The sequence below is a fragment of the Triticum urartu genome, chromosome 2A, assembly GCF_056163025.1.
Source record: "Triticum urartu cultivar PI428250 chromosome 2A, HENAU_Tu73, whole genome shotgun sequence".
Taxonomy (NCBI): domain Eukaryota; kingdom Viridiplantae; phylum Streptophyta; class Magnoliopsida; order Poales; family Poaceae; genus Triticum; species Triticum urartu.
This window is the reverse complement of record NC_141874.1, coordinates 487795081-487809767: the sequence shown is the minus strand read 5'-3', so window position 1 is coordinate 487809767 and position 14687 is coordinate 487795081. Positions and strand designations below refer to the sequence as shown.

General features: G+C 43.0%; 2 protein-coding genes across 2 annotated transcripts; one reads left to right on the top strand and one right to left on the bottom strand.

Annotated features, from left to right (window-relative positions):
• Positions 1-212: 212 nt before the first annotated feature.
• Positions 213-6151, bottom strand: LOC125537987 (acetyl-coenzyme A synthetase, chloroplastic/glyoxysomal). Its single transcript, XM_048701301.2, has 18 exons — positions 5517-6151; positions 5015-5161; positions 4767-4922; positions 4554-4676; positions 4300-4468; positions 3438-3520; positions 3167-3268; positions 3010-3098; positions 2817-2907; positions 2581-2694; positions 2203-2279; positions 2052-2130; positions 1886-1954; positions 1626-1801; positions 1438-1494; positions 1236-1326; positions 1035-1133; positions 213-702 (listed from the first exon to the last, which is right to left on the bottom strand). The coding sequence occupies exons 1-18, from the start codon at positions 5811-5813 to the stop codon at positions 517-519; spliced, it is 2205 nt and encodes a 734-aa protein (XP_048557258.1). The 5' UTR covers positions 5814-6151; the 3' UTR covers positions 213-516.
• A 5741-nt stretch (positions 6152-11892) lies between these two features.
• Positions 11893-13382, top strand: LOC147985568 (uncharacterized). Its single transcript, XM_087541641.1, has 3 exons — positions 11893-12793; positions 12959-13259; positions 13379-13382. The coding sequence occupies exons 1-3, from the start codon at positions 11893-11895 to the stop codon at positions 13380-13382; spliced, it is 1206 nt and encodes a 401-aa protein (XP_087397767.1).
• Positions 13383-14687: the final 1305 nt, after the last annotated feature.

Sequence of the window (14687 nt, the reverse complement as noted above, 5' to 3'; positions counted from 1 at the left end):
CCCTCACTCCATCGACCTCCTTTGGGAGACTCCAACGCCGGTCAGCCTCGACATCAACATTTGGCGCCATCCTCTGGAAGTTATGGGACTCCAGGAATGCTCGTGTCTTTCACAACGAGCTACGTTCCCCCCTAGATACTCTTCGCAACATCATCCTGGATTTTACAAAATAATAATATAGGAGATTACTTAATAAAGAGGAAACCTCAATATCCACTCAAGTCACCTTCAAGTGTTCGTCTCACATTAATGCAGCTAATACATACTTGCATACATTTATATTTATATACTACGTAGGAGTATTTTTCTGTGATGTGATCCAACAATTTACATTTACATCTCACTTGACTTGCAAGATGCAACTCCCGAACCTCAAGGTACTGAATAAGTCAGGGGAATCATGAGGCCATGCGTGGCACATATAAACGGATTCTCTGTATTTAGCACCCGAGGTAAGAAAGAAAATGAGACGTGCTACAAGTATAGGTGACAACGTGCCATCTCCATCCTCACACGCTAACTATCGCTAAGCGATATCAGCTGGTCGACCACACCAGGATCAGCAAGCGTGCTCGTGTCACCAAGCTCATCCAGCTGCCTGGAGGCAATTTTCCGCAATATTCTTCGCATGATCTTGCCGCTCCGTGTCTTCGGGAGCCCCGGTGCCCAGTGGATCTTGTCAGGTGCTGCAAACGCGCCAATCTGCCACAAAATGACACCATGTATGTCTTTACACTCGTTTCAAAAAATTTGGAGTGTCAAGAAAAACTGTGTTGCACAGACTGAAAAAACCTTTAGAAGAAAAAGTTCCATCCAATCTCAAAAGATTTTAAAAAACTAGTAAAGCATGTTGAAATTGTAGGTTCCATCATTGAAAAAGCACAAGCATTATTTCTTCAGATCAGCAGGGCAAGAAAAATCAGGTACCAACTTCTCCAGAACCAGCGGAGCCATTGTTAGCCGGGTTCATTCCATCACACATGGATCTCTTGCAGTAGCAACCATCACAATAAGAAACTATCGGAAGAAAATACCTGGCTGCGGACCGCCATAATGAGGCTTTTTCGTAGATCATCACTGTAAGGAACACCATCCACCAAAGTTACAAATGCGTAGATTCCCTGACCTTTAACCTGAAACAAGTATTACTGATTAAGACCTCAGTTTGGACGAAGCCATGGTGGGGGTCATGATATGGAGCCAGAAAGACAGGAAAAACAAGTACTGGACCGGACCTCATGGTCAATTCCGACAACAGCGGCCTCGGCACATTTTGGATGTGAAACAAGAGCAGATTCAACCTCTGCTGTACCAATCCGATGCCCACTACAGTTTTATAATATGGGTCAAATATTTGCAGCTTCAAAGCCTTTTAAAGCCATCTAATAATTTCAATTCAAGGAAGCGTGAACCATATAATATAAGTAGCTAAATTACCTGACATTGATAACATCATCCACTCTTCCTGTCAGCCAATGGTAACCATCTTTGTCCCTGACACAAATTTAATTTGTTCAGCTAAGAACATGTAATTCTGGATCACATTTCTATTCCAGACTACTATCAATCCTCTTCAATTATGAAGAAGTTTTGGCCAAAGTTTAAATAAATGTTTGATAAGTTACCTCCTACAACCATCACCAGAGAAATAATAGCCAGAGAATGGTTTGAAGTATGTTGTCTCATATCTGTCCTTATCTCCATACAGAGTGCGGAAAGCTCCAGGCCATGAGTTCTTTATGCAAAGGTATCCACTGCATTCTCCAGTCATTTCCCGTCCTTTTTCGTCAACAATCACTGGCTGTGAATCAGCATGTGCACAGTAATTACAAAGTAAGAGGGGTAATGAAACTTCCATTTTATTGAAGTCATGTATTATGTATACCTGTACACCAAAGAAAGGAAATGTAGCAGATCCTGGTTTCTGAGGCCAAGCGCCAGGTAAAGGTGTAATCTAACAAGAGCAAGCATTACAGTTCGATTCAACAAGTAAGATGAAACTCACTTTGAGAGCTCCGAAATTTCCCACACACAATTTAAAACACAATTACCATAAAACCACCAGTTTCAGTCTGCCACCAAGTGTCTGATATGGGGCATCTCGAATCACCGACAACATTATAGAACCACCTGACATGAACAATAGTGAGTAAGATCTTTTCAACGTATTGAGATTTTCAGACTAAGGAGATAAACACAAACCTCCATGCAGTTGGATTAATTGGCTCACCCACACTTCCTAAAACTCGAAGAGACTTACGAGAGTACCGATCAACATACTGCAAAATATATCATAAAACCAAAAGGGATATATACAAAAGATATATGTGTGGGGCAAAATTAACTAAATTAAAAATTAAATTTTCATAAACGTACAGAGATTATTAGAGATTTCGCTTGGGAGCATATGTTGTTGCACCATTATTTTGCAACATAAAAGAATACTATATGGTAGAAAAAGCTTCCCGGTAGATAAAAAATCATTTTATGAGGAAAAGAAGTGCTGCCTCACTGCACCACTTAACTGATGACGAGACTAAATGTTCAAATGAGCACACAAGAAAAAAAATAACAGCATACCACGGAACCATCACGCATGAGTGAACGGATAAGTGTTGGTGCAGTATAAAATATTGTCACTCCGTATTTGTCAACGATGTCCCAACACCGACCAGGATCAGGGTAGTTTGGAGCCTACAAGTTCCATTGAAGAAATAAGTTACAACCATAGTCCAATCTAAATAAGCCTCAAAAGCAAAGGGTGACCCTTAGATCATGACTATATAACATATGAACTAGTTTTCCTCTGAAATTACCCCTTCATAAACGAGAACTGTGGCTCCATTCAGGAGAGGACCATAAGTCACATAACTATGTCCAGTAATCCAGCCACAGTCTGCAGTGCACCTGATGTAAGTGAAACAGGGAAACTACAGTAAGAAAACTCAGCTTCCATAATACCGCGACCAAATTTATGCCCCCTGAAGACCCCAAATTTTTACACCTTACCAGTATATGTCTGTTGGCTTGTAATCAAATGCATGTTTAAATGTTGTTGCGGCATATACCATATAGCCCCCCGTTGTATGCAATACACCCTGCACACTTCACAGTATCTTTATTTTATATCCAAGGGATATACAATAGTCTACGGGGTTAAGGGTACCTTTGGTTTTCCTGTGCTGCCACTAGTGTACAGAAGAAACAATGGATCCTCTGCATCAACCCATTCCACATCACATCTAGTTGGGAAATTGGGCACAACATCCTGGGGGCACATCATCTCGTATTGAGAAATAACTCGCATACTTGTAATATAGAATACAAAACAAAAAGGTTGAAAGGAGATCTCCCGGTTGATAAAGAAGTTTCCGGAATGTTCTGTGCTTAAAAATCAGATACATAGAAATTGTTGAACTTGTTTAATTTGGATATACCTGCCACCAGACATCTCTTCCAGCTATCCATTGTGTGTCCTCTTTCTTCATGGCCAACTGATTTTCATATGTCAAACAAATGCCTGCTCAGCAAAAGAAACTCTGTACATGAGAAAACTTCAGACTTTGGATTAGATTTCTCTAAACCAATTCTGTGCATATGATCATTGAATACAATTTTTCCCAGAAGAAGTAGCATCCATGATCAAGAGTATACTGACACTTCAGAGTTCAGACATTGCATAAGGCATCAATGAAGAACAGCAAGACTTAATGTCTTAATATACCCCAAGAGGCTAAGCCGGAAAGATGTGAAAAAGTGGCCACCACCAAAGTATCGAGGGATACAGGTGAGTGTTTTTGCTCTGCGCCTGGGCACGCGCACATCTGGTAATTTCACTTTATTTTTCAGTTACACTTCTGAGTTTGGAAAAAGGAAATCTAATTTTTGGATTGCAAATGTATAATGTGGGATGTTGGGCAAAATAAATGACTCTTTGTGTGCCGCAGAGAGTTTTAGGGACTAAAACAGGAACTATAATGTACACAATTGCGTGTTTTTATTGTAGGAAAGAAATGGACACATTTTTGTACCAAAATTTGCAGGTATACACTACATTCAACATGCACATGTACGAGATCTTTTTGTATTTTCAAAAAAATGGAATTCAAATTGCACCTATGTACACTGTTGCAATTTTCGGATACAAATGCGGTATCACGATAAATATTTGTATGTATAGTGTGGACATATGTAGGTGAGAATAATACAAAAATAACATTTATCAGGAAGGTAGCAAGTTAGACTGCCTGGAAAGCTTAAAATAGCTAGTGCTCATGGAAGTCGTATTATGGATCTTACCTACTGTGACACCATTTTTTGCACTTTCAACAAGAGACGCATCTACTATATCTTTGAGAGGGATGAGTTTCTGCCCCCTTTTGACAGCATTGCATGTAATCACAACCTTAGGCTTGCAGTCAGTGATCCTTTGGGCTATTGCATCGGCGGAGAAACCAGCAAACACCACCTGAATAATAATTCAGCCTCATAACATGGTAACATGTATAGGGTAAATCAGACTAACTGGAAGTGCAGACTGGGGTAAAACTTACAGAGTGCACAGCACCAATGCGAGCGCATGCAAGCATTGCAATAGGCAGCTCCATGAGCATCGGCAAGTAGATCACCACAGCATCACCTTTTTCAACTCCGACACTCTTCAAATAATTGGCCAGCTGCAACAAAGCACCCCAAAATAATTAAACCATGTCTGCATACATCAGGACATGTTACATGCAGTTGTTTCATCATAACAGCATATTTACCTGGCAAACCTTATCCAAGAGCTCTGAGTATGTGAGCTTCCCATCCTGATCAGGCTCATTCCCCTCCCAATACATGGCAATCTTCGCACCGTCCCCGGCCTCCACGTAGCGGTCCACGGCATTGTGGCATATGTTAGTTTTGCCCCCTTTAAACCACTGCCAAAACACCAACAACGTTCATCGACACTCTGTCCTCCCATCACAAACAAGCTAGCACCGAAATCGGACACGCTTAGGCACGTGCTTACTTCGATCTTGATCGGCCCCTTTGTGACATCAAGGTTCTCATTACAGACTTCCTCAGGGCTCCACTTCTGCTTCCAGTAGAATGTTTCAGCGATCTCTGACCAGAACCCGGCAGGATCGTCAATCGACCGCTGATACATCTCCAGGTACTGGTTGGCAGTCATTGAGAAAAACAGCAAGATCAGTCATCAGTCATCATATCCACCAGAAATCAACACAATCAGGGAATGTTCAACTCGGCGGTCAGTAGTCAGTAGTAAATTCACTGACCCTAGGAAAATGGGAATTAACCCGCGCTCCCAATTCACCAACCCTAACAACTTCAGTACTTGTCTACTTATGTCCAGTCAGTCCCTATCTGCCTTATCTGACCCCGTGAGTGGGTAGCGATGGATCACAACTAGCCGCATACTATGCACCTCGAAACGGAAGGACAAAACGTACGACACCCGTCTGGGGCCGAATCAACATAATCGAAATGGGAAGTGGAGAAAAAAGGGAGACCTGCTGCGGAGAGGAGACAAGGGCCTGCGCGGCGAAGTCGGCGCTGGGGTGGACGAGGCCGTGGTCGTCGGAGGCCGGCAGCGGCTCGCCCAGCACGGTCGCCGCGCACGGCGCCGCGTGACGCGGCCTGGCGGCGGCCACCGCCAGGCGATCGCTCGCGCCCATGGCCGACCTCCACCGGAGCGGCGATCGAGACGAGGACGGGGCTGGCGCGGGAGCCTGGAGCGGGATCGCGGGGTGGGCGCGTGCGGAGCTGCAGCAGCAGCGGGCTGTGGTGGCGTATATATACTGGGCCATTGACGGCCTCGGGGCCTGACGGCCACGGCTCACCACACCTCCTTAACTCCTCGGCCACCGTGGGCCGAAACTATTTCTGACTTTTGGGGCGCCTTCTGGTGGAGGAGCTAAATCAGCAGGCAGGCGGGCGGAGCGGACGGAAGGTGGAACCGTCGATGCCTCTTCTGTCTAGTCTGGTTGGTGAGCCTTTTTCTGGTGGCACGGAGTTGTAGAGTGCTCTTGCTGCTACTCTACAGCTACTACTACTGTCTATGGATTCGTCGGCGGTGGCTACCGGAACGGGAGGGGGAGAGGGATGCTCTGCGTGGCAGCGTGGGGGTCGAGAAGCCAGGTGTCTGTGAGGGAGAATCGACACTCTTTTTGTTCTGTCTCTCGGGGTCGGGGTCCACCATTGGAACAGAACAGAACATACGGACGGACGGCTCACCGCTCTGCCTGGTTTGCATCGCCGTTCGCAAATCGTCCGGTGGTTTCGAGTAGTTTTTGCGGAAAGAACAATTTAAAACGAATTGCAATGTACTTCCTCTATTCTAAAATAAGTGATTCAACTTTGTACATCACTTATTCTGAGACGGAAGGAGCATTATTTTGTAACTTAAATTCACAATCACTCATCAATTTCTCAATTTTTTTGAAACATAGTATAGTCGCATATGCTCACATACACATATACAGTCATCACTATAAACGCACGCATCCACGCACACAATATTTTTAGATTGATAACATCATCACAAACGTCTCATAGTCGACGAGAATATCTCCTTCCACTGAATGAATATTTTTAAAAAAATTGAAACAAATTTAAAAAATGCGAGCACCAATGTCAAGTTTAGACTTGAGTCTGACTGGTTCCACCACCTAGATCCAATCCATCTAAGCCATGCTTCTTTTTTACCCGGGGAAACACTCACCTTTTTTCCGATTTGTAAGGTCCACATATATCCTTAGATCGGCAGTTTGACTAATTTTTTTCGAAAAGGGGTATCCCCGACCTCTGCATCAGAACGATGCATATGGCCACCTTTATTACCAAGCAAAATAGTTCGACGGTAGTCTTAAAGTCTTAACAAAATACAAAACATGCTCACAAAGAGCAAAAGAACAAAAATAAAATCACAATCGGCTAGCAAAATAAAGATAGGAAAACTAATTGTCTATCCTATTACATGATCGTCATCCAAACCGGTTGAAAATATCCCGTGCTACCATCTCCCGTTGGATAGATCCAGTAACCAAACGCTCCTGGCCTCCATCGGAGTGAGTAGCGACCACATACGGATCAACGCAGTGGCTCGAAAGATAACCTGCAAAAAATGAGTATTTGTTATTCTGTTAAAGACCAAATCATTTCTGCAATTTCAGATAGCCCATAGTAAGGCACACACTCCTACGCGAATGTGTCTCGCTGTTTGGAACTCAACCCCATCAAGCCACGTCACAAAATAACATGTTGATATTATTAGGAGGAGTAATATTAAAGGCTATGCGCACCGACTACCAAAGAATTTTTGCCAAGGGGCAATCAAGAAAGAGGTGTTTGATGGATTCATCCCGATCACAAAAGCTACATCTAGTGGATTCATTCCAGTTGCATTTTATCGAGTTATCCTTAGTTAAAATGGCTTGTTTGTGAACAAACCACATAAACAGTTTAACTCTCAAGGGAACTTTGACATGCCACACATGTTTCGAATTAGGAATAGAGCTAGAATTAATAACATCCAAAAACATGGATTTAACTATAAACTCTCCATTCCTAATTAGCTTCCAACACAACTGATCGGGTCATTGAGTTAGTTGAACATCCATCAATCTTCTCACAAGACGGAGCCAGGCTTCCCAACGGTTTCCGGCTAGCGCTCTCCTGAAGTGAATATTAAGAGGCGTGGACTAACATACTGTCTCAACGGTTGCATCTCTCCGTTGAACATGCTATAGAAAGAAGGATATTGAATCGCGAGGGGCGTATCCCCTAGCCATGTATCCTCCCGGAATCTCGTAGAAGTACCGTTTCCAATAACAAACTTCGTCCGATTAAAAAAGAATTTGACTCATCTAATATGAGTTATATATCATAGAAAATATATCATTAAAAACTTCAAATGTTATGTTTTATAATGTTATAATTTTTAAGATATACAACTTATATTGTATTAATATAAAATAGATGATCTAAAGATATGTGTGGGATCTATAAATTGAAAAGACGAAAATACTTGCTAGTCATAACAGAGGGTATAGGGCATGGACTGATAAATTTGGTACCGTACCTTGGCGGTTGTTGCACTTGGGACATATCACAGGCGTGTTCGCAGACATTTGCGATGTCCGTATTGAGGCATTTCGATCGAGACTTTTTTTATGCAATGACTTGCAGTGGTATAGACACATTCACGTTCAGTGATTCTTGCCGGAACACGTTTTCTTCTTCTTCTTCCGGAAACACTTTGTTGTGAGGTACATCTCCTTCCATAGTACAACCCAACTAATATCTCAGATTGATCTAAGCTCAACTTTTGGTCCAGAGCGTCTATACATCAGTTCTGTTGAGGCCTTGGGGCTATTTATCACTTACTAGGGCTATTTCTCGTCTATTGCGAGACCTATCGTCGCCTCATCACTGGTGGTGTGGGCACCCTCGCTTTAGTGGACCAGCCCATCTAGCAGTTTTGGGAAGGTTTTATAGATTAGTATGGACATGTTTTAGACCTTTCCATGCCTTTTTTTGGTTTCATCTTTTTATATTTCTTTTATCAGGTTTATTTCAGCTTTCTTCGGTTTATTTCTTTGTTTTTGTTTTAATTTTTTATTTTTAAAATACTATCTTGACCTTTTGTTTCAATACATGTTTACATTTTTCATATAGATGTAACTTTTTTTGATACACATTGAACATTTCTCAAATACATTGAACATTTTTTTAATGATAAGAAACATTTTTCTAACCAATTTGGCGTTTTTAAATTGTATAAACATGTTTTAAAACTGTCATAGCCATATCCTTAAAATATATGAATATTTACTTAAATGTCACAGACATTTTTTCTTGGTTTTTTTTACCAGTTTTGTCATCAGTTGTGTCGCACAACTCAAGTTTGACACTAAAAGTTTCAGCTACTAAAAAAATGTCATCCTTCTACTGAGCGTGTGTGCTGAAAAATGCAACTCGGTAGCATTACCATCCGATCAAAGGCCATTGATCAGGATGAAGTGACCAAAATACCCATAGACTTCACTTGTCATCGTTTCCTCTACAACTTAATGTAATTTGCGGATCCAACTTTTCAGCATGCAGGGAATGAACTTAGAAGCAAAAATAGCTTCCCACATGGGTGATCGAATCCCTGTGTGTCCTTATTTTTTCTTCTAATTTAATTCTTTGTGTGCTGACAACTAAGATGGTGTTTGGTTCTCTAGTCCTAGGACTTTTTCTAGTCCCAAATAAAAAGTCCCTAGTCCCTAAAAAGTCCCTCTCTGTTTGTTTCCAGAGACTAAAAAGTCCCTAGTCCCTTCATAGAGGTTATTAAATGACTATGTTGCCCCTAGTATATAGAAAAATAACAATCAAACAACATCATGGGGTGGCGGTCCAATGGGTGCATGGAGGGGCATTGTTGAAAAAGTCTCAAAAAGTCCCAAAAAGACTCTCCTTGAGAGTCTTCTTCATTTAGTCCCAAATGTCTAGTTTAGTCCCTAAAAAGTCTCACCCGTTTGGTAAAAAAGTCTCTAAGAGGGACTTTTTCTAGTCCCTACACAAAAAAGTCCCTGGAAACAAACACCCCCTAAGACCAATAGGTTATAGGAAGCCCGGGCAGGGTCTAGGGTTATTTTGGTCAGTTTACCCCAATGAATGCCTTTGTCCGAACGGTAGCAGTGCCAAGTGGCCTTTTCTTAGCACACATGTAATGGAAGGATGACATGTTTGAGTAGTCGAAAGTTCTAGTGACAAAATAGAGTAGCATGACACAATTAGTAACAAAATTGTTAAAATCGCTTCTTGAATGCTGCAAAACATTTAAAAGAAATCATGCGAACATTTTTTACATTGTATAAACATTTCTTGAAATGTTACTGGCATGTTTTGAAATGCATGAACTTTTTTAGAATAATACCAAACATTTTTAAAATTACGAGACCATTTTGTAAGTTTTTTTAAAAAAATTATGAAATAATATCACAAACAATGTTTTGAACATGCGAACATCTTATAAATATCAAGAATTCTTTTTGAATGCCGTCACATTTTTTACAAGTTGCACAAACATTTATTTTCACATTGGATGAAAGTTTTAAGAATGTGTTATGAACGCTTTTACAAATTCAAGTAAATTAATTTTGAAATATGTATTTTTCCTGAAAAACAAACAAAAGTAAGAAAAGAAGGAAAAAACAGAAGAAACAAAATGAACGAACGAATTAACGCTCGTAGTAACTAACAGGCTGACCCACTAAAAAGAGAAGAGGAGAGATCCCGTAGAAATAAGTTCGCCTTAAAACTCTCCCCTAGGGCGCACCTAGGGTTCCTGATATCCCCGGCGGCTCACTGCTAGGGTTCCAGATCTACCCGGATACATCGCATAATCTCACGTCCGATCTCCCCCTAAGGAGTTCCCACGTGATTCCCCCGGTGTGTGGCTACTGCCAGAACGGAGTGCATGGCTGGATTAGCAAGGGAGAGGGAGGGATCAGAGACTGCGGAGCCGAGGCCGTCGGCAACAGGCGGACCGGCAAGCAGTGGAGATGGATCGAGGGGCCGAGGGTATGATGCAGTCCTGGAGGACAGATTTGAAGTTCTGAACCTCCATGGCGAGGAAGAGGAGGAACTAGATCTCTCTGGTGAGATCGATGGGCTGATAGCTGAGACGAGATGGATAGCAATTTTTAAGGTTCATACTCAGAAGCCGTTTAGCCATGTCTCACTCTTCAAGTCTATGCGAAACGCATGGGCGGCGGCGCAGGGTGTAACCTTTAAACCTAAGGGAGAAAATCTGTTCCTCGCACAATTCTTGTGCTTGGGAGATTGGAACCGTGTCATGAACGGGGGTCCTTGGTTATTTTGTAACTCAGCTGTGGTTCTGGAGGAATACGATGGTTTGACCAATGTCCAAGAGTATAAGCTTGACCGCATTCCAGTATGGGCAAGAATCACCGGGATTCCGGAGGGGCTTATGAAGAAGACAGAGATAGCAGAGAAGATAGCAAAAAAGGTTGGGGTTCCACCAGTTAAAGTGATTGTTAATGAGGGTCGGATTAACCCAACGAAGTACTTGAGGGCTCGAGTTTTTGTTAAACTAGATACACCACTTGTTCGTTTTGTTCCCCTGACTTTGAAGGAGAAAAAGAAGTATCCAGTCACATATGAAAAGCTTCTAGATTTCTGTGAATTTTGTGGACTCATAGGCCATATTGTTACAGAATGTGGTGATGGGTTACACCCATCGGAGGAATGTGAATGGGGGGATTGGTTGCTGGTCAGCTTTGATGCCCCGTTTGGGCGAGGTGAGGAAAGAGGTGGTGGACGTGGTGGTGCTGCAGCGGGCAGAGGACGAGGCTTTGGTACTTGGCGTGGTAACCCTGGCGATCCTAACCCTCAAGAAAACACAGATATGGAGGTTGAGCCAGAGCGGAACAAAGGGGCTGTAGTTCCCATGGTACGGAAGAGATTAATAGATGAGAACGGCAACTTTGTGGTAAGTGGAGGGGCTGCCAGGCATGAGCTTGCTGGTACTTTACCTCCCCAAGGTTTTGTGAGTGATAAGGTTAATCTGCTGGAGAACGGAGCAAATGAGGTCATAGACAAGAGCTTGTTGAACACACCCCAAAAGATACATGACCTGAAAAGGATGAAGTCAGCAAATGACGGTGAGACAAGTTCAAATAGCACATCGGCGACACCCCTCGAGGGTGATCGCCGGAGGCAATGAAACTAATTAGTTGGAACTGTCGGGGCATACTGGGAGCCCCGACAGTTCGCTCGCTTCTGGATATCCAGAGGCGATATGAACCGGATGCGTTCTTTCTGTCTGAAACGCATTTGGATGAAGCTAAGGCAGAAGAGTTGATGAGGAAATTACGCATGGATGAGATGATCGTTGCTCCCAGCTTAGATGGTAGAAAGGGTGGACTACTTTTGGTCTGGAAGAAGGAGGTGAGGATCTACTCCCGGGCTTCCACCCTTGATTTCATCAATGTTTTGGTAGAAGAGGAGAATGGAGATATGTGGAGACCCACCGGGATCTACGGTGAGCCGAGCTGGGAAAATAAGGATCGTACGTACAAACTGCTGCGGGACCTTCATGCACAATCCAGGTTACCGTGGGCTGTTATAGGGGACTTTAACGAGATTCTGCTCTCATCGGAGAAGGAGGGGGGTGCTACCCGCCCTCACACTCGCATCCAAGCTTTTCAGGATGCGTTGTCTGGCTGCTCTTTGGAAGATTTGGGATATGAAGGGGACAAATTCACCTGGTTCCGAGGAGGTTTACGAGAGAGGCTGGACAGGGCAGTTTCAAACGCGGAGTGGCTACTAATGCACCCTTGGGCGGGTCTGAGCAACCTCGAGATGGGGAAGTCTGACCCCCGACCCATTTGCTTGGATACTAATCACTTAGCTGGGGTGGCAGAGAGTAGGCCGACTTACAAAAGAAATTTTGAAGCTAGATGGCTAGCGGAGGAGACTGTTGAAGAGGTGGTGAAAACGGCATGGTTAAAAGCAGACCAGAGGGGTATTGGTCCCGGTGCAGGAGCTAAATTAGCTGCTGTCCACAAAGATTTGCATGCATGGGATCAGGCTGTACTGAAAGAGCCTAGATCGAGATTAAGAAATGCACAACGAGAGCTCGAAACACTCATGCAAGCTAGCCCGACACCAGGTATAAAATTGCAACAGAAGGAACTCTCCTTGTTGATTGAGAATTTGCTTGAACAGGATGAGATATATTGGGCACAGAGAGGGAAGGTTAGTTGGCTGCGCCGAGGTGACCGAAACACAGCTTATTTTCACCACTCAGCCTCGGCGCGTCGACGTAGGAAGTTAATAAAGAAGATTAAAAACAGTGATGGTTTATGGGTAGAAGGTAATGATAATCTCAAGCCTATGATCCAGAATTACTTTAATGATCTGTTTACATCCACTTCGGCAGTTGTGGATCAGGGCCTATTAAACTTTGTAAATCCTTTGGTTACAAATGAAGTGAATAATTTGCTTTTGGCTGAGTATACCAGAGAAGAGGTCCGTAAAGCTTTGTTCCAAATAGGAGATATGAAAGCTCCTGGTCCTGATGGACTTCATGCAATCTTTTTTAAAAGATTTTGGCATATTGTGGGCGATGAGCTGACAGATGAGGTTCTTAATGCAGTAAACAATAAGAAGATTCCTAATGGCTGGAATTCTACAAATGTTGTGCTAATTCCAAAGGTGGAGAGCCCAGAGTTGATCACACAGTATAGGCCCATCAGTCTCTGTAATGTGGTGTATAAAATAATTTCAAAGATGCTTGTGAATAGGTTGAAACAGATTCTCCCTGAGATTATATCTCCAACACAGAGTGCCTTTGTGCCAGGTAGACTCATCACCGATAATGTGTTGGTAGCCTATGAAAGTTTTCATGCAATAAAAAAGAAAACTCATGGGGCTAACGGTTTCTGTGCTGTTAAGTTGGACATGAACGAAGCATATGACAGAGTAGAGTGGAACTTCTTGGAGAAGATAATGTTGAAGATGGGTTTTCATCCACATTGGGTAGAGCTGATTATGGAATGTGTATCTTCAGTAAGCCACCGAGTACGTTTTAATAATACTGAGACTGAAGAATTTTCTCCCACGAGAGGCCTACGTCAGGGAGACCCTTTGTCTCCATATCTATTTTTGTTATGTTCTGAAGGACTAACAAGTTTGCTAGCACATGAACAGGAGATTGGTGGCCTTGAGGGGGTCAGGGTCTGTAGAAACGCCCCCTCTATTTCGCAGTTGTTATTTGCAGATGATTCGCTGGTTCTAATGAGGGCAGATTCACATAATGCAGGTACTCTGAAAAGGGTCCTTGATACATATTGTACGAGCTCAGGACAACTTGTGAGTAATGCCAAATCAAGCATTTTCTTCAGCCCAAATACGAGTGTCCAGGTCAGAGAGACTGTTTGCAGAGATTTAAACATTATGACAGAAGCCCTATCTGACACTTATCTGGGCCTCCCTACTATGGTGGGGGTGGACAGGAGCGACTGCTTTCAGCATTTGATTGATAGAGTCTGCCAGAGATTGAAGGGTTGGAAGGAGAAAACACTTTCGATTCAAGGTAAGGAGATCTTGGTCAAATCTGTAGCACAAGCAATACCTTCTTATGCCATGTCTGTGTTTAAATTACCAAAAGGTATTTGCAAGTCTATCACCGATGAGATTTCTGGTTTTTGGTGGGGAGATACTGAGGAGAATAGAAAGATGCATTGGTTTGCGTGGTGGAGATTGTGTGTCCCAAAGAAGGAAGGTGGGCTTGGTTTTAGAGACCTGCACAGTTTTAATCTTGCTTTGTTAGCAAAACAGTGTTGGTGACTAATCCAGAACCCGGACTCTTTGTGTGCACAAGTTCTGAGGGCAAAATACTACCCAGACGGAGATATCCTCAAAGCAGGTCCAAACAAAGGTTCATCCTACATGTGGCAAAGCATTGTAGCGGGCATCCAGACCTTCAAGAGGGGTTGTATATGGCGAGTGGGGACAGGATCAAAAATTGATATTTGGCAAGACCCATGGATTGCATCGAGTGTGACACGAAGGGTAATCACTGAGAGGGGGGAACAATTCTCACCAAAGTAGAAGATCTAATCAACCCATATACTGGACAGTGGGACGAAGACCTTATTCGTGATATT

Bases quoted from the DNA above. Each gene is read 5' to 3' on its own strand.
- LOC147985568 (XM_087541641.1), top strand. From the start codon at position 11,893: ATGGATGAGATGATCGTTGCTCCCAGCTTAGATGGTAGAAAGGGTGGA. The intron at 12,794-12,958 runs GTGACCGAAACA...CCACTTCGGCAG, and splicing joins GGTTAGTTGGCTGCGCCGAG to TTGTGGATCAGGGCCTATTA.
- LOC125537987 (XM_048701301.2), bottom strand. From the start codon at position 5,813: ATGGCCCAGTATATATACGCCACCACAGCCCGCTGCTGCTGCAGCTCC. The intron at 5,162-5,516 runs GTCTCCCTTTTT...ACTGCCAACCAG, and splicing joins TTGTCTCCTCTCCGCAGCAG to TACCTGGAGATGTATCAGCG. The intron at 1,802-1,885 runs GTATACATAATA...GCTGATTCACAG, and splicing joins TTCCTTTCTTTGGTGTACAG to CCAGTGATTGTTGACGAAAA.